The sequence below is a fragment of the Camarhynchus parvulus genome, chromosome 29, assembly GCF_901933205.1.
Source record: "Camarhynchus parvulus chromosome 29, STF_HiC, whole genome shotgun sequence".
NCBI classification, from domain to species: Eukaryota; Metazoa; Chordata; class Aves; order Passeriformes; family Thraupidae; genus Camarhynchus; species Camarhynchus parvulus.
The window spans coordinates 1,577,112-1,601,669 of NC_044599.1; the positions used below are offsets into that span (position 1 = coordinate 1,577,112).

Sequence of the window (24,558 nt, forward strand, 5' to 3'; positions counted from 1 at the left end):
CTCAGGGTTGCCCCAAGGAGGACACCTGGTCCCAACCAGGGAATGTGTCACCCAGGGCTTGTTGTGTCCCCACAAACCATGCCCAGCAGAATGACCTCGCACAGGCCACAGCAGGATGAACAAATGAGGCTCAGGACCCAAAAAATACATCTTTATTAAAAATATAATCAGTCATCCACCACGCTGAAGCGGGGGGATGAAGTAACTGAATCTGCTCACACCTGAGCAGGGAGGAAAGCGCAGCAAGGGCTGGGGGAGCACACCTGGGACAGGGACAGACCTGGGACAGGGACAGACTGATGGCAGAAGCTCCAGGTGAGGTAGGGGCTGGAGCTGAGACACTGTGAGCAGGTGAGGGCAGCATTATTGCTCAGGAAGTTGCATAGACTGGGGTGTCCCCTCCAGCTTTGGGCTTTGGCAGAGCTCCCCAGAGTTCCCCACTGGAACATCAGTGGGGTCACCCTCAGTCCCTGCCCACACCCACTGGGAGAGGAGTAACAGCAGGAGAAGGGCAGTGAGGCAGGGAGGAAGCACATCCACACTCATCCTCAGCACTGGCATGGGGAGAGGGGGCTGAGCACGGCCTCTACCCCAACACCACGTCCAGGGGCAGCCAGCAGACCCTGAGGCTCCACAGCTCCATGGAGGAGTTTTTGGTATCCACACGGGATTGAAGCCAAGGCAGAGGTGTGGCCCAACCAGCTGGAGCCCTCTGACACCAGGAGGAGGAGGAGGAGGAGCAGGACACTCCTCACCACGGCTCCAGGCAGGTGCAGAGCACGCAGGTACCAACAGGACAGGTCCAAAGTTCCTCTCGTGTGTGTCACCCTCAGGTACCTGCAGAGGAGATGGAGGGGAAGGTCCATCCCCACCCCAGAGAGGGGAAAGGGGCTCCTGTCTGCAGCTGTGGCACTGGGGGATGGAGCCAGGTGAGCACCCAGGTTTGGCAGGGGGTCCCTGCCCTGGGGGTGCCACCCTGGGGGCTCACAGACATCCAGTGCAAATGCTGGGCTGGCTCCAGGTTGCATCCTGGTGACTTCCCAGCCTTGGGGGGCTTCCCGTGTGTGCCACCCCCTCCCAGCACCCAGAGCTGTGCTGAGAACAACGTTCACACCTCAGGCAGGAGCTGCAGGGAGGTCAGACCCCTTTTCTGCTTGTCAGAGGGGGTCTAGATCCCCGCAAGGACCATCCCCACGGGGTCCATCCCCACGGGGTCCGTGCCCACAAGGACCAACCCCACAAGGACCAACCCCACAGGGTCCAATGGCACAAGAACCATCTCCACGGGGTCCATCCCCACAAGGACCAACCCCACAAGGACCATCCCCATAGGGACCAGCCCCACAACGACCAACCCCACAGGGTCCAGCCCCACAAGGACCAGCCCCACGAGGACCATTCCTGCGGGGTCCAACCCCACAAGGACCATCCCCACAGGGTCCAACTCCACAAGAATCATCCCCATGGGGTCCACCCCCACAAGGACCATTCCCATGGGGTCCATCCCCACAAGGACCATCCCCACCACGCTTGGAGCAGCCCAAGTTCTGCTCCTTGGCCAGGTCAGTGCAGCTGACCTCACTGGACATCCACATGGTTGTGGAACAGGGAATCACTCTTGTGATTCCCACCAGAGGAGTCACTGATGTTTTCCTCCTCTTCATCATCCTCATCCTCATCATCATCCTCCTCGAAGAGCTCCTCATCAATGGAGAGACTTTCCAGGCCGAACTCCCTCTCGTGGGCTGACACCTCGTTGGGGGTGACGTGGGAAGCACCACCCACAAAGTCAGCAAACCTGGGAGAAACCATGGAGCAGCACGTTGGGCAGGTGTGTCCAGTGCCTCTGGAGAGGCCCTGACATGCACAGGTGAAGCATTTTGCAGCTGGGACCTGGTGTTATCCATCCTTTCCCTCTTTCCCCCTTTCCTGGTGTTCTCCATCCTTTCCCCCTTTCCTGCTGTTATCCATCCTTTCCACCCCCTGGTGTTCTCCATCCTTTCCCCCTTTCCTGGTGTTATTGATCCTTTCCTCCTTTCCCGGTGTTCTCCATCCTTTCCCCCTTTCCTGGTGTTCTCCATCCTTTCCCCCCACACACCACAGATCTGTGTCCCTAAGCACAGAGGTGACAGCCCAGAGGGACACAGGGCGGCCACCCCAAGCTCACTGTCAGGGCTGTCACCTTTTAGGGGACTGGATGCGGGACACCGTGGTCCAGGCAGAGAACTCAGGGCTCTTGCAGAAGCTCCTCAGCTCTGCCAGGGCTTTTCGGGTCTCCACCTCGCCCTGGAGCTGAAATTCCTCCTCTGTCAGCAGCCGAGGGGGGGTTGGGCCCAGCTTGGAACTCTGCATCTTCCTGCCAGGGGGGAAACAGCAGTTAATGCCTGCCTGGATGGGGTGGGAGCAGCTCCTGGGGCAGGACCCCGGGGCAGGACCCCTGGGACAGGAACTCTCGGGACAGAACCCCTGGGACAGGAACTCTCAGGACAGAACCCCTGGGACAGGAACTCTCGGGACTGAGTCCCTGGGGCAGGACCACCCTCCAAGGGCAGGATCCCTGGAGCAGGAACTCTAAGGCAAGAGCAGCAGCTGAGGCAGGATCACCTCCCAGGGCAAGAACCCCTGGGCAGGACCAGCTCCTGGGGCAGGAACCCTGGGGCATCCCAAGCTCCTGAAGCTGGACCAGCTCCTGGAACACGAATCCCTGGGGCATCCCAAGCTCCTGAAGCTGCAGCTCCTGGAAGACGAATCCCTGGGGCATCCCAAGCTCGAGCTGACCAGTTGGAAGACGAATCCCTGGGGCATCCCAAGCTCCTGAAGCTGGACCAGCTCCTGGAACACGAATCCCTGGGGCATCCCAAGCTCCCAGCTCCTCACCTGTAGGCAGCAAAGGCCCACTGCAAGGGGTAATCCAGGTTCTTGGTGCAGACAGCCAGCAGCACCAGGCCCAGGGCGATGGGGTGGATCTGGATGCCTGAGTAGATGAGCAGCAGCCCCAGGAGCTGCAGGGCCCAGGACAGGAGGTTGATGCTGCGCTCGTTCTCCAAGGGGCCGTACCTGTAGCACACGGCGAAGCTCAGGAGGCCCACAGAGAGCAGGTAACCTGTGGGGGAGCACAGGGATGGGGCAGAAATTGGGGGCTCTGTGAGGATGAGGAGGAACCTCACACCACCAGCAGGGACAGGCTTTGCTCCATAGTTCCACTAGGAGATGTTCACCTGGTGAACAGGTGAGTCTCAGAGCTCCCACCTACCTAACAGGTACTGCCAGTAGGACTTGCAGATCTCCTGCAGGTTCTTGAAGATCAGCTGAAGCAGGTACAGGGAGAAGGACCAACCTCCAACCAGCAGGAAGTACACAGGGCTTTTCTGGAGGGAGCACAGGCAGGTTGTGGATACCTCCCCCAGGTGCTCTGTACCAAACCCAGTCCATCCCAGCACAGGTATGGAAAGGGCTACGAGGTCTCTGACCCCCTCAAGATGTGACACCTACCTTGGGCATGACCTTGGACATCATGTAGACAAGGACAAGCAGAGAGGCCAACAAACCAACACTGATCCCAGCTGAGTAGTAAAAGATTTGGCTCCTGCAATGATCACACAGGGAATCAATCACAGCAGGTGTTTTACGGGTACCTGGGCACCCTCACCCAGGAGCCACCAGGGAAAGGAAGGGCCTCACCTGCTCAGTGTGTCCCCACAAAAAAACAACAGCAGGCCCAAGAAGAAAACAAGGAACAGCTTAGGATCAAAACCTGAAAAAAAAAAACTCATCCCAGTGGAGAAGGGCAAAGTGGGAAGCTCCCACCTACCACAGGGTGACAGGACAGGGATGGCACCTCCAAGTGCCCCAAAGGCACAGGTCTGTGGATCATCAATTGTTTGCAATTAACCTTAGTTGATTTAGGAGCATTGGAATTAAAGCTTTAAGGATGTTGCTCTTTGCTTGTAGTTAAGCCTTAAAGAGTTCTGCAATAATAACGTTTTGAAGTATAATTTTAGAGTATTGCTTGTATCCTTGAAACTATAGCTTTAGAATATATATAAAGGAAATATGCTTATCTCACACCTTAATAAAGCAGAGAAAAGCAGCGTGAGAAAGGAAGATGAACATCACCTCAAGGATTTATAGTTTTGACCAAGGGAAGCTGGACATCACTGTTATGAGATTTATAGTCCTTGTAATTAAAAGGTGGACCCACATCTGGGGAGCTGGACTGCACCAGATGGGGTTCATCTTCCTTCTTTTGGAAACTGGACCAGCACCATCTGGGATACTCCTTTTGGGATACATCCTGAGAAAAACTAAATCACAACAGGGTATAGAATTGTGAAGCAAAAGTTCGGAATAGAAACTACCGATGAATAAAAATTGGAACAGAAACTGCTGAGAAAGCTGATGAGTACCCCATAAATACCTGTGAGCCTCAACTATTGGTGTGCAGTTAGAGGGAAAACTTCTCCCACTGTACCCAGCGCTGTATTGCTCGTACTTTACCACATTAATTAATCAATAAATTGATTGCTGCTGGAATATTGGCCTAGTCAAGCTTCTCGTTTATAACAAACTGGACTTCACCAGATAGGATTCGTCTTTCTTCTTTCAGAAACCAAACCACCAACATCTGGGGATACTCCTTTTGGGATACATCTTGAGAAACACTAAATCACAATAGTGTTTAGAATTGTGAGGTAAAAATTGGGAATAGAAAACTGCCGATGAGTAAAAATTGGAATAGAAACTGCTGAGAAAGCTGATGAGTACCCCTATAAATACCTGTAAGCCTCAACTATTGGTGTGCAGTTGGAGGGAAAACTTCTCCCACTGTACCCAGCGCTGTATTGCTCGTACTTTACCACATTAATTAATCAATAAATTGATTGCTGCTGGAATATTGGCCTAGTCAAGCTTCTCGTTTATAACAGAGGGGACGTACGTCGCAAGAGGACGACGGAGTAGGTGGTGCCAGGCTCCAGCAGCTCGACCTTGAGGCAGGTTTTGTTGCTGTAGAGATCCACATCGATGCTGGTGTCGTTGAGTTTGCCCCTCAGGAAGGAGAAGACCACGTTCCACAGGCTGAACTTCTCCAGCTCCTCCTCGCTGTCCACCTGGGTGACGCGGATCATGCGGCTGCTGGTGACGCGGATCTGCGGGGAGAGAGAGGGGAATGGGGGGGTTTAGCCTGGAGAAATGAGACTGGGTTCCTGCCCCAGGAGCTGGTTCGGGCCTGGGAGCTTGGTCTGGTGTTCTAGAAGCTGGTGCAGCCTCAGGAGTTGGTCCAGCCCCAGGGTTCCTGCCTCAGGAGCTGGTTCTGTCCTGGGAGCTGGGTCTGACCCAGGAATTCCTGTCTTAGGAGTTGGTTCTGCGCTGGGAGCTGGTTCTGCCCCAGGGATTCATGTTCCAGAAGCTGGTGCAGCCTCAGGAGTTGGTCTTGCCCCAGGGTTCCTGCCCCAGGAGCTTGGTCTGCCCCAGGAATTCCTGTCTCAGGAGCTGGTTCTGCCCCAGAGATTTGTGCTCACAGGTGCCCTCATCACTCTCTACAGCTCCTGAAAGGTGCCTGTGCTCAGGTGGGGTTGGGCTCTTTCTCCAGGAACTGACAGAACCAGAGCACACAGCCTTGAGCTGCACCAAGGGAAATTCAGGTTGGATATTAGGAAAAGGTTTTTTATGGAAAGAGTGATAAATTCTGGAATGTTCTGCCCAGAGAGGTGGTGGAGTCACCATCCCTGGGTGTGTTTAACAAAGCCTGGATGTGGCACTGGGTGCCAGGGTGGAGTTGAGGTGTTGGGGCTGGGTTGGACTTGATCTTGAAGGTCTCTTCCAATCCAGTGGTTCTGTGGATGGATGGATGGATGATGGATGGATGGATGATGGATGGATGGATGGATGGATGGATGGATGATGGATGGATGGATGGATGATGGATGGATGGATGGATGGATGGATGGATGGATGATGGATGGATGGATGGATGATGGATGGATGGATGGATGGATGGATGGATGATGGATGGATGGATGGATGGATGGATGATGGATGGATGATGGATGGATGATGGATGGATGGATGGATGGATGGATGATGGATGGATGGATGGATGGATGGATGGATGGATGGATGATGGATGGATGGATGGATGATGGATGGATGATGGATGGATGGATGGATGGATGGATGATGGATGGATGGATGATGGATGGATGGATGGATGGATGGATGATGGATGGATGGATGATGGATGGATGATGGATGGATGGATGATGGATGGATGCAGGGATGGATGGATGCAGGGATGGATGGATGGATGATGGATGGATGGATGATGGATGGAGGGGCTGGAGCAGGGAGGACCTGCTGCCTCCTCCTCCTGCTGCTGCTGTCACCTGTGTCCTGGTCCAGACGTCGTTCCATCGCGGGGTGCGGGTGTTGGTGTAGCAGAAGCGCCGGGATTCCCCGTACCGGGAGTCGTGCCCCTCCTGGAGGGGGATAACGGCATCCTTGGAGCCTGGGGAGCACACAGGGAGGGCTTCAGACCCTGCCTCACCCACCCACCCCTTCCCCTCCCCGGGATGCTCCACTTTGCCACATCCCCCACGGTTTTTCCGCTGTTTTCCTTGGAATTCTCCTTTTGGTTCTTTTCTGGGATAACCCCGCCTGGCTCGACTCCTAGCTCCAAAATGCGACCTCAGCGACACAAACTCGACGGTGCCTCCGGCCCCCGAGGCGAAGCCGATCCCAAAGGGCACCGAAAGCCCGATGGTACCGGGGGATCGGCACAGCGGGACGGGAAATCCCGGTCCCACCGGGCTGCACCGATCGCCTCAGCGTGGAGACGCTCAGAGGGTTCCCCGAGGACACAGGGGGTCTCTCAGCGGGCACCGGGCCGCTCCCGTTGTCCCGCCATGCTGCCCCGGGAGCTGCCGCCGCCCCGCTCCCCACCATGCCCCCCCCGGTCCCCGCTCACCTGCAGCTCCCAGGGGCAGGAAGGGCAGGAACAGCAGCAGCAGCACGGGCAGTACCGGGAGCCGCCGCCGCCGCCCCGGAGCCGGTTTCATCCCTCCCGCCGCGGCTCCGCCGGCCGCTTCCGCTTCCGCCGCCCGCCCGGCCCGGCCGCCCAGGAGCGCCCACAGCCAATAGAAAACGCGCTCGCCGGGTTTTTTCATCGATTGACAGCTGATTTATCCTATCAAAATTCAGCTCTGATCTAGCTCCCGCCCCTCCGCTCCTGCCTTGTTGATTGACAGTAGGTATAACCTATCAGCAGTGCGCACGCAGGAAGCAGCAATGTTCCCGCCCTCGGTTGCCACGGTGACCAACATGCCCGCCATTCACTCAACAACCACGCCCCTCCTTGGTAACGGCTCTGACAGACACGCCTCTCAACCAATCAGAACGCAGTCACCACAGGCCACGCCCCAACCTCTTTTATATCGTGTGATTGACAACTGCCTCCGCCTATCAGGGCGCGCCCTAGCGTTGTTTGTGTGAATGGGTCACTCGTGGGGGGCGCGAATGTCCCGCCCCTCGCTCCCCCCCACCCCCGGCAGCCGAACCAGCTGTCTCGGGTCCCGCCGGTCCCACCGGTACCGAGTCTCACTGACCCCACGGGTACCGGCTCCCACTGACCCCACCGACCCCGCGACCCCACGGCCCGCACGGGGCTCTGCCAGCGCGGGCGTGGCACGGCGGTCACCGGTGACCCGCATCCCACGGACCGGCCCGGGGGCTCCGGTTCTCCGCGCTGCCAGCACCGTCCGTGCCCCAGCCCCGGGCAGGGGGAGCCGCTCCCCGCGTGGATCCGTCCCCTCCCCACCGTGGGGCGGTGGCCGCCCGTGGGCGGGCAGCGGGGAGCGGGCTCGGGCGGCCCCCCCGCTCCCCCTCCGCGGGCCGTGGGCGGCGGAGCCGGGAAGCGGCGGGGCCGTGGGCGGAGGATGTGCGTCAGCCGGGGGCAGCGCCGGGGCTGGGAACGGCCCCGCCGCGCCGGACGCTTGGTCGTGGAAAAGGGAAAAGGAGGGAGGGGGGCGTGATAGGGGGGCGGTGGGGAGGGGGGTGAAGCGGGAGGGTTGGGGCAGGACCCCCGCCATGGGCACCGTGCCCGTGCGGGATGCCCCGGCTGCTCCCCCGGTAGCTCCGGGGATGTGCCCCGGCCACCGGCACGGCCCCCCCAGCCCGGGCAGGATCGCGCGGGGGCGGCTCTGGCCCCACGCCAGGCGCCGGCCGCGGTATAAATAGCACCGAGCCACACAGGGCCGGAGCGGGGTGCGGGCCGTGACATCCCCCCCGTCCTCCCTCCCGCGGGAGGGACCCGGTACTGCGGGCGAGGGGCTCCAGCGTCCCCCCAGCCCACCCGAGAAATCTCCGTCCGGTCCCGTTGTCGCTGCTGCCCCCGGAGCCCATCGGTGGCAGCGTGTGCGTGCCGGTGACACCGAGTGCCAGCCCTCCGTAAGGGCTCCGGCACCGGGGGACACTGCCGGGACAGCGGTGCCGGTACCCGGAGCATCCCCGCGCCCGCTCCCGTTGTCACCGACACCGGCGATGCCGCGAGCGGGGATTCAGGGCGTCCACGCCAACACCGAGCACCGCGTCCCCTTCGGGGGCTTCTGCCTCTCCCACGGACCCCCCCGTGCCACGCGTGTCCTGCCCGCTCCGTACCGGGGCTGCGGGACCCCCGGTGCCGCCGTGCGGGGCGCCGCTCCCGCTCCCCTCCCGCTGCTCCGGTACCGGTTGGGGGGAGAAGGGGGCCCGGTGCTGCCGCCCCCGCCGCTGCCCCCCCCCTTCCCCGCGCTCGGCGGGGGCGGCAGCCGCGGGATCCGCCCCCGGGGCCTCCCACGCGCGGCGCAGCCGGGGCCGCTGCTATTTCACGGTCCCGCCCGTGTGGGCGGCGCGCAGAGCGAGCGCGGCGCGGCGGAGGGAGCGCGCCCGGCCCGGCCGCGGGACCCCCGAGCCCCGGCACCCCCCGGACCCCCGGTTAGAGGCGGCCCCGGAGCCCCCCCGCCCCTCCCCGGCCGCCCGGCGGGGCGGGCGGAGCGGACGGAGGCGGTTCCAGGCGGCGGTGAGCGAACGGGGGGGACGGCGGGGAGGGGATGGGGCACCGGGGGGCACCGGGCAGGGCGGGAGTCCCGGTGGCCGTGGTGGGACTGGGGGGGAGCGGAGGGGAACGGAGAGGCGAGGGACACCGGGCAGGGCGGGGGGCACGAGGGGTGGTGGCCACGGGGCTCCGGGCGGGTCCGGGATGCACGGGGAGAGGATGGCACCCACCGGGGGCACCGCGGCACCGGAGGGTACCGGGGGGGGGGGGGGGGGCAGCGGTGGGAGCACAGAGGGACGGGGGATGGGACGGCGGGGGTCACCGGGTATGGCAGAGAGCTCGGGGAAGGGGTGACCCCGGTGAAGCTGGCGGGAGAGGGGGAGGATGGGGCACGGGGTGGGCTCGGGGCACTGCAGGGCACCGGGCAGGTGCGGGGATGCTGTGGGAGGATGGCCCTGGTGGGACCAGGGAGGGGATGGGGGCACCGAGCGGGGCGGGGTCACCAGGGAAGGGTGGCCCTGGTGGGATCCAGGGGACCACGGGGGAACAGGGCACGGCAGGGCAGGGGGCCTGGGGGATGTTGGACGCGGTGGGATCGGCACTGGCACATCGCCCCCGGGGATGGGGGGCTGAGGGAAGCCCTCAGATGTCCTGCCCTGTGTGAGGAGCTGGCATGGAGGGGCTGCTGGCTGGGGTGGGCATAGGCTGGGCACAGCCCGGGGTAGGGGGTAGGGGGTGGGATGAGGGTGACCCCACTCGTGTCTGTGCCACGTCCAGGGGCTGTGGCTGCAGGGACCGTCCCAGTTTGGAGCACATGGGTGGGACTGGGCACCCCGTGGGGTTTAGGGGCACTGGAACACCCATGCACAGGAATGCTCCCTCTGCCCTGTGCCAGGCCTAAGGATGGGGAAGGGCTTTCTCCTGCGTGTCCGTCCATCCCGGTGGTGAGTCCGTCTGTCCTCTGTCCACCACCACAGGCTCGTCATGGCCCTGCCCCGTACGCTGGGGGAGCTGCAGCTCTACCGGGTGCTGCAGCGTGCCAACCTGCTGGGCTACTACGAGACCTTCATCCAGCAAGGGGGGGACGACGTGCAGCAGCTCTGCGAGGCGGGCGAGGAGGAGTTCCTGGAGATCATGGCGCTGGTGGGCATGGCCACCAAGCCCCTCCACGTCCGCCGCCTCCAGAAGGCCCTGCGGGAGTGGGCCTCCAACCCGGGGCTCTTCAGCCAGCCCGTTTCGGCCGTCCCGGTCAGCAGCATCCCACTCTTCAAGCTCTCTGAGGCCGGTGGGCGCAAGGCACTCAGCAACGGGCACGCCAGCCCCGGAGAGGCAGCGGGCAAAGGGGGTGGCAGCGCCGGGACGCCCCCAGCCCGCAGCCCCACGGAGCCAGGAGAGAAGCTGTCACCATCAGCAGCTCCACCATGGCCAGGAAGGAGCACCCCCGAGTCAGAGGGTGGTGGAGATGAGGAGCCCGGGGGTCCCCCCTTCTCCCCGGGCGGGAGCAGTGGGGAGCAGGCGGTGGGCACGGAGCTGGAGCCGGAGTTGGCACGGACGGTAGTGGAGAGTGTGGAGAGGCTGCTGCAGAGCTGCCCTCGAGGTGGCGAGGCCGAGCTGAGGGCGCTGATGAAGCTCAACAAGAAGCTGGCCAAATCTGTGGGGCACATCTTCCAGCTGGAGGACGGGGACCGGCAGAAGGAGGAGGAGATCCGGCGGCACAGCGCGATCTACGGCCGCGGCGAGGCCCGGCGCCGCGAGGGCAAGCAGCTCACCCTGCACGAGGTGAGTGAGCTCCCTGCTCGGAGTTCTGCGATGTGCCGGCTTGGGACGGGCACCGGGGTGGCTCTGGGGGTGTGGTGAGTGGGTGGGATTTGAGCTCTCCTCCCACGCCGGGCTGGAGCTGGCGCTGCCTTAGCCGAGGGCTGTGTGGGCGCTGCTGTCCCGTGGGTGCTGCCGTGTCCCTGTCCCCGCTCACGCATCGTTTCTGCCCCCAGCTCATCATCAATGAGGCGGCCGCCCAGTTCTGCCTGCGGGACAACTCGCTGCTGCTGCGGCGCGTCGAGCTCTTCTCGCTGTCACGACAGGTGGCACGGGAGAGCACCTACCTGTCCTCGCTCAAGGTCGCCAGGTGAGCCCAAAACCCCACCCTTGTAGGCCTAGGGGGGGTGTGGCTGTCACCCCATTGCCCCCAGCACTTCTGGACGGAGCCAGGACCCTGCGGCCCCCAGCTCCCCTTTGCCAGCGTGGGTGGTTTCTGCCTGACCTCGGAGCGTGGGACGTGGGGAGGATGGGAATGACGGGGATGCCAGGCGTGGGAAGGGATGCCAGGCAGCAAAGGGATGCCGCTGGGGATGCCCTATCTCTTGCCTCCATCCCCAAAGTCCCCTGCCCACCGTGCCAGGGCTGCCTTTTCCCTTTGCTCTCCAGCTGCTTCCCTCTTTTTCCCGCCCCCAATTCCATCCGTGCCAGAACCCCACCTGCCTGGTGGCTCTGCTTACAGCGTGGGGCCACCCCCACGCCTGACACAGCCCCTTTCCACCCCCAGGGCCCATCCCGAGGACAGCGGCGCCGTCGTGGCCAAGCGGCTCAAGCAGGAGGTGGGTGCAGGTGCAGGGGGAGCAGCGTGTGCAGGTGTGCACACCTGTGAGCGTGGGCGTGACTGTGCAACGTGCCCGGGGCTGCCCATGCCAGCTCGGGGTGAGGGCCGTGGGTGTTGTGGGGTGGGTGGTGCAGGGGATCTGCTCACCTGTGTGCTCCTGGCAGGCGGGAGAGCAGAGCCGCCCTGAGCTCCTGGCGCTGCCGGTGGGGCTGGAGCCGCCCGGGGCCGGGTACCGAGCCAGCTTGGAGGAGGACACGGGCAGCCTCTCCGGGGAGAGCCTCGACGGCCATTTACAGGGTGAGTGGGGGGGGTCTCTCCCTTTCTCTGGTGGTGCTCGGCCCCCTCTCCTCGCGCTGATTGTCGCCCCTCTCTCGGCAGCGGCGGGGGCTTGTCCCCGGCTGACCCCTCCGCCCGGCGCGGCCCCGGACGTGCCCCTCGGCCTCGCTCCCCACGGGCTCTGGAGCCGCCACATCCTCCAGCAGACGCTGATGGACGAGGGGCTGCGCCTGGCCCGGTTGGTCTCTCACGACCGCGTGGGGCGGCTCAGCCCCTGCCTGCCGGGGAAGCCCCCGGGACCAGGTGAGCCCCAGCGGGGCCGGGGGGGCTTTGCCGCGGGCAGGGGTCAGGAGGGCACCGCTGCCTTGTGCTGTAGAATCGTGTCCTGATGGCCATCTCCGTGTTCTCCCCACAGAGTTCGAGGACGGGCTGGCGGAACGGGGTCCTCCGGCCCCCCCAGACCCCCCTCGGGGCACCATCAAGGTGGAGCAGGAGACCAGCAGGCAGTGAGGCCCCTGTAGCCCCCCCGCCACCATTAACGAAGCAATAACGTGCTGGGGGACGGGTGCGGCGGCGCTCCGGGCCCCGGGGAGCTTGGGCAAGGGAGGGGGGGGGTCTCATCCACAACCCCCCCCCTCGGCCCCCTCCCGTCCCACACCGACGCTCTGGTTACCTCAGCCGCGGCGGGATGCGACTCCCCGCAGCAGCAATACCCTCATCCCGCCCGGCTCCGCTCCCCCGCCGCCCCCCCAGGGCTGGGGAGCCCTCGATGGACTGGAGTCCACCCTGTACAGCCCCGTGCTGACCGTTCCCCCCCCACCTCGGGCCCCATCACAGCTCGGGGACAGACGCGTCGCACTGTGCGCTCCCACGTCAGCGCTGCCGCCCACGCCGGGCACACGGTCCCCACCCCCCGCACCAGCAGCGCCCACGCACCAGCCGCCAGCCCCTTCCCCGCAGCACGTGCCAGCTCACTGTGCACCCCCTCCCCAAACACTGCGACCCCCCCCAGCACCACATCGGCTGTAAATACCCCCCCCCACACCCACACCCCCGCACGCATCCCCCCCCCGCACCCCGATACCTGCGTGTGCTTCCAGCATGGTCCCTGTGCCGGGGGGTGTCACACGTGCCTGGGGGTGTCACCCCCTCCCAGCACGATGCAGGCGGTGTTTGATGGGCACTGGGGAGGTGCTGTTCCCCCCCCCCGACCCCACCCCAAAACCCCTCGGGGTTCCTCCTCTTTACCCCCCCCATCCCTACAAACCGTGCCCAGCCCCGGGGTTCCCACCCCCACCCCCCCGTTAGGACTGTGTGGTGTCTTTTTAGAGCATTAGCGACTCTTCCTTTGTACCGTGTACAGTAGATTATTTATTTTGTTATTTTGGAATAAAACTTTATTTTATGGCTTATCTTCCTACCCCCTTGCTCCAGCCTGGAGGTGAGGGAGGGAGAGGGGGGTGAGGAACAGCTCAAAACCCCGAAGCAAGCGCTGATTGCGGGGGTGCGGGGGGGGGTCGTGTCCCCCCTTCCATGGGGGTCCCGGTGTGTCCCCCTCCCCTCCGCCGGGGGCACCGGGCTGGCACCTCCGCCCCGGCGCCGTTCGCGCTGCCGCCTCCCGCCCCCGCGGTGACTCATCCCGGCGGGCGTGGGCCGGGGGCACCGCGTGCGGCTGCCGGTGCCCCCCACGCAGGACGGGGCCCCCCTAAACCCGCACCCCCTCACCCGCGGACCCCCGGCAGCGGCGGAGAGGGGCGGGCAGCGATGCACGGAGGTGAGGGGCATGACGGGGGTTACCCCAAATTCCCCCAACCCCGCCTTTCCCAGCTGGAGTTTCCACTCCTGCGGGAGTCGTAGCAAGTCCATGAACCCAGGCAAGGCTGGGAGGGAGTGGAGGGTGGGGGGGGGTCGCAGTCCGATGTCCCCCCCACCATCAGGAGCCCCCTCACGCGTGTCCTGGCCGGATGCTGTCATCCCACCGCGCATCCCCCAGCCCCCAGGAGGACAGGCTGGAATTGGGGTACCCGCTGTGCTGCTGGAGGGGGGCAAAGGGGGGCAACGGGGGCACCTCCAGGAGCTGATCCAACTCTGCGGCTGATGGCTGATCCATGCTGGGCGACATCCTGCGGACACAAGCAGCAGGGTGACCGGGTGGCGACTGGGAGGGGCTTCTCCCTGTTGCCCCCTCCCCGTGCTTACCACGGCGGAGGGCTCTGCAGCGACGCTTCCTCCACGAGCTGGAACGGGGGCAGCTCGGGCATCTCCTCGTCCTGCGGTTCCGCTGAGGGACCCGCGGGCAGCAGCTGCGAGACCTCCCCGGGCAGGAACTGGCTGGGCATGAAGGGTCTGGGGTGGCAAAGAATGGTGGAGATCCTGTCCCCCAGGGCACTCACCAGCCCCGAGGTATTGGGGGGCACTGCTTGGTTTGTGGGGGGCTCCTCCTGGGGTGCCACTCCAGTTCTGCCAGCTTGGGATAAGGTGGGGAGGGGGTAAAGGGGTGCAGGGCATGGTGCCCCCCTTCCACCTGTGTGCCAGGTCTTACCCAGGGGTCCTGAAGGCAGGGTCCTGGCAGTGGGACAGCGAGGGAGGCGAGAGCATCGGTGATGGGCTGTGGGGAGCAGGAACACTCAGAGAGGGGGGAACACCCCTGAACCCTGCTGGGGGTGGAGGGGGTGTCCCCCCTGCCCCCCACCCTGCCCTGCTCCTACCTGTGGAAGGGGGGGGTGAGCCTGTCGGGCACCATCATGATGCTGCTCTCAACCGGGGGGTAGCCCGTGGGCATGGGCTGGGGGCAGAACGGAGTGGGGGGGCTGCAGTGCACACACACAGAGGTTCAGATTGAGGGGGGGGCACTGCCACAGCCCCCACCCCACGCCCCACGGCAGGGCACTCACCACATGGGGGCCAGCAATGGCTGTAGATTGTCAGGGTGCAGCTCGTGCTGCAGCATGGGCAGGTTGAACATCGGTGCCTGGGGGGCCTCAGGGGGGGCCCCCATGGTGCCTGGAGGCTGCTGGTCCCTGTAAAAGCACATGGAGCCCATCAGCACTGCCACGTCCAGGCTCCACATGTGCCAGTGGGTGCTCAGGGGGGCTCTGAAGGGGAACATGTGCCAATGGGTGCTGGAGGGGAGGGTGGGAGATGCACAGATGTGCTCCAGCACAGCTTGGAGGCCCACAAAGGACTCTCTGCTCACCAGCACAGCTCTTTTTTCCCCAGTCAGGGATTTCCCTGCCCAGGGGGATCCTCAGGCTGGCTGGGGGTCTGTGCAAACCCTGGCCCATGTGCGCACACCTCCAGCACAGATATGGCCTTGCACCCACCTCTCACTTTCCACAGTCATCTTGATAGCAGTGGAGACGTAGCCTCGGCCGTCCTTTCCTGTCTGCTCTTCTGCTCAGGGAGGAGAACCACCCATGAACCACCACCCCATCATGCCCTGCCAACCACCTCTGCTAGCCCCAGTTACCCCTGCAAGCCCTGGGGCCAGCTGGGTGAGACCCTCACAGCATTGCTGGGGTGCAGAGTGTGTGTGACACCCTGAACCTGAAGTTCATGGCAGAGGTGCAGACCATCAAGGGGCTCCTCAAGGAGCACTACTTCTTCCTTGCCCAGATCTTCAATGAAGAATAGCAGGTAGGTGAAAAATTTTGTAATGTAGGGGTCTGAGACCATATATCATGTTGCAAATTGTAGGACAGATACGATCATGTAGGATCATGATATGAACAGTGCAGTGGGGAAGAAGGTAAGGGAATAGAAGTCTATTTTTAGGCTGATGGGGATTTTGAAGTTTATAATAAATTTTCATTCTGAGAAGGAGGTGAGAGGATGGGCCCCTGCAGCCCAGGGCCCGTCCTGGCCCTTCCCACTCACTGTTGTAGTGACTCCCAAAGGCCTGGTCCTTGGGGATGTTGGGGTACAGGTTCCGGAGCTGCCCCAGGTCCCGGATGCGGTCGCCCAGGGAGCGGATGGACAGATCCTTGGCAGAGAAGGGCTGGATGTTTTCCACCTGGCTGGAGCCTGAGTGAGGGGAGACATGTCACTGCATTCCAGTGCTGGTTCCTGGAACTGCCCACAGCCCCTGGCACTGAGGACCCCTCCCCTGCACTGCACCTGACCCCGTCTCACCGTCCTTGCCCCGCATGACGTAAGCGATGGTGACGCCCCCGATCTCGGAGTCGCTGAAGCGGAGCAGGAAGGTCCCATCTGGCTGCATGCTCAGCAGCTTGCACACATACTGCTTGCTGATGAAGCCCATGATGAGCCTGGACGGGTGGAGAACAGGGATCAGGACCACCCATGGCAGCGGGGTGGGATCAGGACCCCCCCAAAGCCCAGCCCCAGGCACCCACCTGTCCGACCAGTAACTTTTGAGGCATCTCTTGGTGAGGTCCAGGACTCCATCAAACCACTGCCAGAAGGTGAATCCCCGGCCAGGGAGGATCTCCTGAGGCAGAGAGAGGCCATGAGGCTCCCCATGGCCATGCTGGCCCCTGCCCACCCTGGCCATCCCTCCCAGTCACCTTGTTGAACTGGGCCCAGGAGACGTGGCGGCTCTGGAAGTCCTCGGGGCTGGCGCTGTGGTCATTGAAGATCTTCTGGGCCAGGAAGAAGTAGTGGTCCTTGAGGAGCCCCTTGGTGGTCTGCACCTCTGCCTTGAACTTCCCGTTCAGGGTGTCACACATCTTGTCCCAGGGCACCCGCTCGGCCACCACGAAGGGCACCCGGTCCTGTGGCCGGGCAGGGGGACATCAGGACAGGATGCCCACCATGTCCCACCCCTGGGCTCCTGCTCCCACCTGCACTGGTGGGAGTGCAAAGCCCAGTCAGCCCCAGGTTCCAGCTCCTTCCCTGCAGCTCGTGGCACTCACAATGTCAGAGAAGGCGTTATCCCACAGCACGGTGGCTTTGGCATTGTTGTCCTGGTTCCCATGCACGATGACCACAATAGGCAGAGACAGGACCTGGGGGCACACAGTGGCCCTGAGCCAGGTGTGGTGGCTGCCCTGGGACTGTCCCAGTGTCCCACAGGGGAAGGCTCAGTACATCCAGGCCCATCCCATGGTACCTGCAGGTGGATGGAGACGTTGCTGGGGGTCAAAGTGACGTTGGTGCTGAAGAGGACGGCGCATTTCTCCTCCGTCACCGACTCAGAGCCCTTCCTCTCGCAGCGCTTGATCTTCTTCAGCAGCTGGGGAGAGAGAGCTGAGCATCCCCAGCCTTGGGACCCCTAGAAACCCAATGGAGCCCCCAGCCCAGCCCCTAGCTGGTGGCACCTACCACATTTTTGAAGTTGGCACAGCAGTTCCCGCTGGTGGGGTTGGTCTCCAGTTGTACCATGTTGTGCAAGATCTCCCCCGTGCTCTCACTGGGTAGAGAAGGGGGTCAGAGGGGGAATGGTGGTGGGGAAACTCCCCTTCCCCCACACCCACTGCTCACCTGAGGGTGTTGCTGTAGTTGCTGAGCTCCAGCTCCCGTGCCTGCTTCTCTGTCACCATGTCAGCCCTCACCATGTAGGGCTTGGGCGCTGCCTTCAGCAGCCGCGGGCCCAGCAGGAACCGGACGCTCGCCTGGAACTTGGTCTGGGTCTTCAGCACCTGTGGGGGCTGCTTCTCCACCAGGAAGGAGCTGAGGGACAAAGGGACACCGTGGCACTTGGCAAAGCCACCAGCCCCTCCAGATCCACCTCAACCCCTGGCCACCACAGTCCCCAGCTGTTACCTCTTGACCAGGCTGGACAACACCTCGTTGAAGCGCTCCATGAGCCGGGGCAGCAGCTCAGGCCCCAGCTCTGTGCTTGCTGCCATCACCTGCTGCTGCAGCTGGAAGTAAACCTCGACCAGGTTCTCACACCTGGGGAAAGGAAGACCCTCAGCACGCCACCCTCACTCACCTGGTGGTGGAGGGAGCAGGAGATTGCTCAGGATCCTCCAGCTCTGCCCTGTGCCCCCTCACCTCTTCTGCAGCGGCGCCAGATTCTCCTCAAAGGTGGCCCCATTCCCTGCCAGCTGCTGTTGCCTCTTCCAAATCTGGATCCTCTTCAGGACCTGCTGTTTGGCTACCTCCAGCTCCTTCACAGCCTCCAGGATGAGGGTGGGCAGTTCCCTGGGAGCCATGGGGCTCTGCACAGCCCCGTCCGGCCCCGGCCCCTCCTCCTGGAGCGCTTGGATCTCCCGGACTCGGTGCTGCAGCCGCTGCAGCCCCAGGCTGAACTTCAGCTCCTCCTGCTGCCGGTGGAAGCTGAGGGGCAGGTGGTGATCCTGGGGCAGAGCAGAGCGGGGTCAGGGGGGGTTGTGGCCGGTGCTGCACCTCGGGGTGCCCAGGAAGGGGGCAGGGGGCACCCACCCGTTTGAGCACGGCTGCCTTCTCGCCCTCCAGGACGGCTCTGACGACGGCCACCAGCCGCAGCGGGTCCCGGCGGAAGGTGCTCTGGGGAGGGGGACACAAATTGGAGGTGTCAGAGGGGACACCCTGCTCCTTGCCCCCTCCCACCCCAGCCCCTCCCCACAACACCTGGGCAAGGCAATTCAGGGGTTCTATAACAACCAGAGCTGATTTCCAGCTTTAAAACCACTTTAAATGGTACACAGAATCATGGGATATCTGGAGTTGAAGGGAACATCGGGATCATCGGCTCCAATTCTATTTTTTTTGTATAAATAGTAGACGAATCAACTTCAAATAGAGAAAAAAAAATCCAAACTGAAAGGAATTCTCCATTCCTGTGAGCATTTCCTCCAACCTCCAGCCTGACACCTGGGGGAGACTCTCCCAGCTGCCCTGGGTGGATCAATGCTTTCCACTGAACAAAAAACAGGGAGAGGAATTCCCCTGCTGGTTCTGCCTCCCGTGTCCTGTGCCAGCTCCTCCGGCCTTCACGCATTTCCCAAATTAGCAACTTCCCAAAACAGCAGCAGAAACACGATGGGGGAATGGCTGATGACGCGCTTGGTGGGTTCCTGTGCCGGTGGGAGCTCCAGTGTGGGGGTCTGGATGCAGCATTGATAGCCCTGTGGGCTCTTCCAGGGAAAATTTGGAATTCAGGGGATGAGAAGCCCAAGTTTGGCCCCCATGTGCACCCCCAGCCCTGTGGTTGCCCATCCTGGGGGTCACCTGGCCACAGCAGCACCAAGAGCAGGGAACAGCCTGGCTGGGCATGGAGGAATGAGGATTTGGTGCTCTGGGATGAGGGATGGAGGGAGGAGGGAACACAGGAGGGCTGCTCTGCGTCAGCATTTTAAAAATTAAAAAATCCCTAAGCTGAAACATCTGCTTGTTTCCTACAGCAAAAGCAACAAAGCAACAAAGCAACAAAGTCTTCTTTTGAAAAGTCACCCTGTTCCCCAGAAGTTGTGACTAAAGCTGATCCCTTCCCAAATGTTGAATATTAAAAAGGTCTGTTACCAAAAAAAGCAGAATTTTCAACCAGAATGGGGCTCTGGGAGTGAGCCCTGCTCAGCTGTGGTGCTCTGAGCTCCACTGGCCAGAGGAGATAAATCAGATGGTTGTGAAAGAGACAGAGCAGTTCCAGCAGCCTTGATAAGAGAAAGAGCCTCAAAAATGAAACCCAGAGCTCACGGCAGGAGGAAATGCAGACCCACACAGCCTGAAGGAAGGAGAAATCAAACACTCATGCAGAAAATGGGGAACATCTGCGGAGACGGCCCCCAAGTGCCAACAACTGGGGGCTGAGGGGCTCAGGGGGCTCCCCACAGGACCATTTCAGGGAAGATGTGGCAGCTCCCTGTGGGCCACTAGGCTGCAGAACCTGGGACACCAAAAAAAAAAACAACCCAAAAACCCAATTGCTGAGTCTGTTCACTGCTCACAAGCCTGGAAAATTTTGTCACACAGGGACCGTCTTTAGGCATTGAGCCCTTCCAGCATAAAATAATCAAGTTTTCCTGGGAGCTGGCTGCAATCCCAGCGTGACCCAGCCCCAGGGTCCCTGCGCACCTCGATGTTGCTGACTTGCTGCAGGATCTGGCACTGCTGCCCGTCGGTGCTGGCAGCGCTGCGGAGTTTCTCCAGCATGTCCGAGAGCATCCTGCTGGCCATGCTGGTGCAGAAGGCGTCCGAGCCATTGATGAACTCCCTGGAAAGGGGAAAAGTTGGGAGAATGGGCACGGATCCCACACGTACCCCTGTGTGACCCACAAGCTTGTGCTGTTCCAGGGAGGAAGGGTCCAGGGGGACTCACCAGGGTTGGTTCTCCAGCCACTCGGCCAGGAGACAGCGCAGGCTCCGGGGAAACTCCGTGGAGAGGCTGCTGAACTCTTCTGGTGGCATGTGGGACACGAGGTTCCACAGGGACATCTTGGAACAGTCACCTGCAGACAGGAGAGGGGATGGGGACCACTTGAGCAGCCCCCAGCCAGCCCTTGAGGGCCAAGAGCCCCCCAGGGAGAGTGCAAGAGCTGCTGCTTGTCCCTCCATGTCTGAACCTGCTGCTCCACTGGGCTGGGGCTGCTGGGGAGGAGGAGAAGAATGAGGAGTGGGAAGGTTGATCCAGGATCAGCTTCTTGGGCAATCCTGGGCGGGCTGGCAGCCCAGTTGTGCCTCAGTTTCCTGCATCTCTGGGGATTCCCTGCTCCTTTTGCCACAAGGATTTTCAAAGGGATAGGCCAGTGCTGCTGGACTTGGCATGGGAGAGCTGGAAGAGTGTGGAACTCCTGGGGAGTTGGAGAAGTGTGAACTCCCCCAAACTTGGTGAGGCCATTCCACTGGGGTGACCCCAGTGAGGTGGCTTGGCTGCCCCCCAGAACTTCCTCAGGTGTCCCCTGCAAGGAAGGTCCTTCCCCAGCCTCCCCTCACACTTGGGTGGGCTGCAGAGAACAGGAAAAGCAAGAACAGAACTGGAAGGAGGCGTTACATAGGGAATTCCAGCTGGAATGAGGCGCTAGATTGGGAATTCCACCTGGAATGCCCGGGCTGGAGGCCCTCACACTCGGTGGGCTCCAGAGATCAGGAAAAGCAAGAACAGAACTGGAATGAGGCGCTAGATTGGGAATTCCAGCTGGAATGAGGCGCTAGATTGGGAATTCCACCTGGAATGCCCGAGTGGGAGGCCCTCACACTCGGTGGGCTCCAGAGATCAGGAAAAGCAAGAACAGAACTGGAATGAGGCGTTACATAGGGAATTCCACCTGAATGCCAGGCCCTACACCCGATTGGCTCCGAGATCAGAAAACAAAACAAATGGAATGAGGCGTTACATAGGAATTCACCTGGAGGCGCTAGGTTGAAAGAGCTCACGGCCCCACCGCACCCCGAGGAATGCGTTGGAACCCCAACACTCCCAGCCCGTCCCCTCAGCGCAGCCCGCGCCTCTTCCCGGCAGCTCCCGCCCTTCCTCCCGCCCCGCTCGCTCCCTCAGGCCCCGCCGCAGCCCCGCGGGCCCGCCCGGCCAGGGGGGTCTCCAGGCACACACACATAACACACACAGACACACACCTCGCTGCCGGTTCCGCCGGCCCCGCCCGGGGCCAAGGCCCGATCACGCGGGCGGTTCCCGCAGCGCCGGCGGCGTCTCACAGCCCAGCCGAGGGGCCAGGCAGCGGCGGGACCCCCGGGCGGCGCGGGCCTGGCCCGCCGTGCCCTCAGGCGAAGGGGCGAGCGCGGGGCCGCGGCCACGGGTCGAGTCCCCCCACGGGCCTGGGCCGCGCGGAGCCGCCGAAGGCGCAGGGCGGAGGTGGAGCTGAGAGACTCCGAGAAGCCTGCGAGGGGAAGGAAGCCGGCGTCACTGGGCAACGTCGCGGCCGGAGCAAACAAACGCCTGCGGCCTGCCCCGAGCCCTGCGGCGGGAGCAGCCCGGGGGTCGCCAGCCCTCACGGAGCCACCCCAGGAAGGGACCGGTCATGGTGGCTGGAGGTTGACGCCTTCCAGAAATGCTTTTGCTTTCGACTCCGCGCTGCCCGGAGTAAACAGATCCCGAGGATTCACTGCAGGGCATGAGGTGACTCCCAAGGGTCAATGCCCGGTGGGAAACGCACACAGCAATTCTGGGAGTGCTGCTGGGCTTTTCCCCACAGTCCCAGTGGGATTCTTGGCAGGAGGGGAGAAACAGCCTCTGCTTTTGCCACCCTCGAGGTTAATCCCCACGCTCTTTCCCCATTAAACCTGTATTTCTGCTCAGCCCTGGGAGGCAGCTGCTGGCTGGAAGCGCCAACCTGGAGCGTAAGCCTTAAGCCAGGCATGCCTGGATCTGCTGAGAGCCTGCCGGAGAAGCTGCTCTGCTCCCTCCTCCCACAGCCCAGGAAGAGCTCAAGGCGGGGGATCTGCCTTGTCCCCTCCTGGCATCAGTCACAGCAGCTCCTTCAGCCCAGCCGTGCTCTGAATCCTTCCAATCCCAATTTCCACATTTCCCTCTTCTGCTTTTCCCAGTTCCCTCCTGGGGGCAACATCCCATGGGGACCCTCCTCCAAGGGAAGCCGGGGTCGCAGCTGTGTTGTAGCCGGGGAAACCAGCTCGACACGGGGCAGGACACGGCACCTGGGGAGGGGGGCCAGCTGCCCCCCAACCCTATCCCCCTCCCCAAAGCCCCTCCACGCAGCCACTTTCGCTTCCTCCTCCACCCGAAGGGCTTTGCCTACCCGTGAGGCTGGGCGAGAAGGTGGCTCAGGAGGAGCCCAGGCACGGAGAGGAGGCTCAGGGGCCCCCACAGTCTCAGTACGAGCTGTGTGCTCTCACTGCAACCGGAAATCTTTCCAAGCTGGAACTGCCCTACACTCCCCGTCCCTTTCCCGGTCCCGGGGTGCTGCTGTACATCCCTCGGATGTTACTCACTAACCACCAGCCCTCGCTGGCAGCCAGCCTCAGCCGCCCACCCTCGGGAGGGCTGTGTCGGGGACACGGGGATGGATCCCACCCCTGGCCATGTCCCCTCTGCGATGTTCCAGCCTGGCTCTGCGATCTCCCAGCCCTCTGCACCCTCCTCACCCTGCGGGGGCACCTCAGAGCACGCTCCCTGTCCTGCCCGCAGATTCCTCGGGGCTTTCGCACCGACGGATATTCTGAGGTTTTCCAAATGCTGTGAACACCCGGACTTCTCTCTGACTCTGCCCTCGCCGGGAAGAGCCCGAGGCACATTCCTGCCCCTCAGCGTGTCTCAGTTTCCCCGGGGTGCTGAGGATGCCACTGCTGCCAGCCGAGGCTGAGGCCAAAACACAGGACACGGTGTGACAGTGCCACGAGGAGGACACCCATGTGGTGCGAGGGCTGACTGTCGATGTCCACCGGTCGGTAGGACAGGGGAAAGAAGGGGTCTTCCTTTGCCCCATGCACGCCCTGTCCCCAAACAGCACCCAGCCAGGAGAGCTGGGTGCCAACAGAGCTGGGTGCCATCCTGCACGCACCCAGCAGTGGGTGCTCCGGACTTCGGGCCGAGCTGGGCTGCGTTTCCGCCTCGGTGGCTGATGCAGCCTCGGTGCCACTGGTCCCAGAGCCCCTTCCCCATCCCCATCCCATCCCCAAACACCCCAGTGAGGGTCTGACAAGGGGGACCTCCCCCTCAGCCTGTCACACGTCGCACTGCCCACCCCCGGAGCAGGGAGGTGTCCCTGGACAACCCCCCCAGCCCCGGGCAGCCCCTGCCTCTGCGATACCCCGTCCCACCCCGGCTCCCAGCTCGGTGCCCCTGCCCGAGTTCCGGGCCGGGAGGTGCCAAGCAGCGGCAGAGCCCCCGGTCCCGTCCGCCGTTACCTGGCGAGAGCAGCCGCGGGCGGGGGGCGGCCGGTCCGGCCGGTCCCCGCGGCCTCTCGTTCACTCCATAGCGGCGGCGGGCGCGGCCGGTCCCCGCTCCGCCGGGAAGCGCCGAGCGCAGGAAGAGGGAGGAGACGCGTGAGCGGAGGGATGGGAGGGCACCGGGACCGGGACCAGTCTCGGCAGGACCTGGGATCTCCGGACGTCGCCACCGAGGGGCTGCGGGACCCACCGGCTCCGCGTCCGTCCCATATCAGCCCCCACCCGGTCGTGACCCCACTCTCGCTCCGCATCTCCCCATTCCTGTCCCCCCTATCATGACCACGCTCTTACCCCAAATCCCACTCGTGACCCCCATGCAGCCCCCACACACCCACTGCTCGCACCCCCGCGTGTCCCCGCGGCTCATCTGTGACACCCACTCCTGACCCTACTCCTGCTCTAATCAGGTCCTTCTTTGCTGCCCTTCCAAGCCCCCTGCCCACCCCCGTGGGTGCCCCCCGCCCATTCCCGCGGGTGCTCTCGCACCGGGGCAGCCCCGGTTCCGTGACACCGCTGTTCCCGTGTGCACCGGGGAGCACCTTCCCCAGTCCCCGTCCTGGGGTCCGTGCCCGTGGCTGGTCCCGGGCTGTGCCCGCCTCTGCTGCACCCTCCGATACCGAGCCGAACACGGGAGCAGGGGCACTGAAAAGGGGTGCTCGTTTCTTGGGGGGACTTGCTGCTTCACGGGGGTACCCGCCCCGTCCCGAGGCGCTCCTTCGGCCCCTCCGACCCCCGCGCCCACCGGAGCGGCGGGGGCAGCACGGGGCACGGCCACTTCGGGGCCGCTAGGAGGCGCTGCCGCACCGCGGTGCCACCGGGGCGAACCGAGGGCGGCGGGGCCGGTGCTGCCGGGGCTGGGGATGGGATACCGGGGCTAGAGATGCGGTACCGGGGCTGGGGATGCGGTACCGGG

The 24,558-nt window shown here is 63.0% G+C and overlaps 3 protein-coding genes across 6 annotated transcripts; 1 reads left to right on the forward strand and 2 right to left on the reverse strand.

Annotated features, from left to right (window-relative positions):
* Nucleotides 1-139: 139 nt before the first annotated feature.
* Nucleotides 140-7,064, reverse strand: NEMP1 (nuclear envelope integral membrane protein 1). Its single transcript, XM_030967060.1, has 10 exons — nucleotides 6,965-7,064; nucleotides 6,384-6,505; nucleotides 4,937-5,147; nucleotides 3,682-3,754; nucleotides 3,493-3,586; nucleotides 3,254-3,368; nucleotides 2,878-3,103; nucleotides 2,183-2,356; nucleotides 1,632-1,798; nucleotides 140-837 (listed from the first exon to the last, which is right to left on the reverse strand). The coding sequence occupies exons 1-10, from the start codon at nucleotides 7,053-7,055 to the stop codon at nucleotides 830-832; spliced, it is 1,281 nt and encodes a 426-aa protein (XP_030822920.1). The 5' UTR covers nucleotides 7,056-7,064; the 3' UTR covers nucleotides 140-829.
* Nucleotides 7,065-9,016: 1,952 nt separating this feature from the next.
* Nucleotides 9,017-13,392, forward strand: NAB2 (NGFI-A binding protein 2). Of its 2 annotated transcripts, none has more exons than XM_030967058.1 (7): nucleotides 9,017-9,052; nucleotides 10,006-10,807; nucleotides 11,020-11,153; nucleotides 11,571-11,622; nucleotides 11,789-11,921; nucleotides 12,003-12,203; nucleotides 12,316-13,392. In XM_030967058.1, exons 2-7 carry the CDS (start codon nucleotides 10,013-10,015, stop codon nucleotides 12,408-12,410), a joined length of 1,410 nt encoding a protein of 469 aa, XP_030822918.1. In that variant the 5' UTR covers nucleotides 9,017-9,052; nucleotides 10,006-10,012; the 3' UTR covers nucleotides 12,411-13,392. The 2 variants fall into 2 exon arrangements, with proteins under 2 accessions (XP_030822918.1, XP_030822916.1); XM_030967056.1 differs by lacking the exon at nucleotides 9,017-9,052 and adding an exon at nucleotides 9,614-9,688.
* STAT6 (signal transducer and activator of transcription 6) lies at nucleotides 13,260-23,735 on the reverse strand. Of its 3 annotated transcripts, XM_030967046.1 has the most exons (21): nucleotides 23,604-23,718; nucleotides 21,357-21,619; nucleotides 20,104-20,233; nucleotides 19,860-19,998; nucleotides 18,249-18,332; nucleotides 17,859-18,163; nucleotides 17,625-17,756; nucleotides 17,343-17,531; nucleotides 17,184-17,271; nucleotides 16,972-17,094; nucleotides 16,775-16,867; nucleotides 16,427-16,633; nucleotides 16,256-16,350; nucleotides 16,032-16,168; nucleotides 15,777-15,923; nucleotides 15,224-15,293; nucleotides 14,795-14,920; nucleotides 14,609-14,710; nucleotides 14,443-14,508; nucleotides 14,100-14,246; nucleotides 13,260-14,023 (listed from the first exon to the last, which is right to left on the reverse strand). In XM_030967046.1, the coding sequence occupies exons 3-21, from the start codon at nucleotides 20,217-20,219 to the stop codon at nucleotides 13,846-13,848; spliced, it is 2,544 nt and encodes an 847-aa protein (XP_030822906.1). In that variant the 5' UTR covers nucleotides 20,220-20,233; nucleotides 21,357-21,619; nucleotides 23,604-23,718; the 3' UTR covers nucleotides 13,260-13,845. The 3 variants fall into 3 exon arrangements, with proteins under 3 accessions (XP_030822906.1, XP_030822908.1, XP_030822907.1); XM_030967048.1 differs by lacking the exon at nucleotides 21,357-21,619 and having other exon boundaries at nucleotides 23,604-23,735; XM_030967047.1 differs by lacking the exons at nucleotides 21,357-21,619; nucleotides 23,604-23,718 and adding an exon at nucleotides 20,348-20,369.
* Nucleotides 23,736-24,558: the final 823 nt, after the last annotated feature.

Bases quoted from the DNA above. Each gene is read 5' to 3' on its own strand.
- NEMP1 (XM_030967060.1), bottom strand. From the start codon at position 7,055: ATGAAACCGGCTCCGGGGCGGCGGCGGCGGCTCCCGGTACTGCCCGTG. The intron at 3,369-3,492 runs GTAGGTGTCACA...TGCTCCCTCCAG, and splicing joins TGTCCAAGGTCATGCCCAAG to AAAAGCCCTGTGTACTTCCT. The intron at 1,799-2,182 runs GTGACAGCCCTG...GGTTTCTCCCAG, and splicing joins CGCATCCAGTCCCCTAAAAG to GTTTGCTGACTTTGTGGGTG.
- NAB2 (XM_030967056.1), top strand. The intron at 10,808-11,019 runs GTGAGTGAGCTC...TTCTGCCCCCAG, and splicing joins AGCAGCTCACCCTGCACGAG to CTCATCATCAATGAGGCGGC. The intron at 11,154-11,570 runs GTGAGCCCAAAA...TTCCACCCCCAG, and splicing joins TCCTCGCTCAAGGTCGCCAG to GGCCCATCCCGAGGACAGCG.
- STAT6 (XM_030967048.1), bottom strand. From the start codon at position 20,219: ATGTCCCTGTGGAACCTCGTGTCCCACATGCCACCAGAAGAGTTCAGC. The intron at 17,095-17,183 runs GTAGGTGCCACC...CTCTCTCCCCAG, and splicing joins GTGCCAACTTCAAAAATGTG to CTGCTGAAGAAGATCAAGCG. The intron at 16,351-16,426 runs GTGACTGGGAGG...TCTCTGCCTCAG, and splicing joins CCTGGGCCCAGTTCAACAAG to GAGATCCTCCCTGGCCGGGG.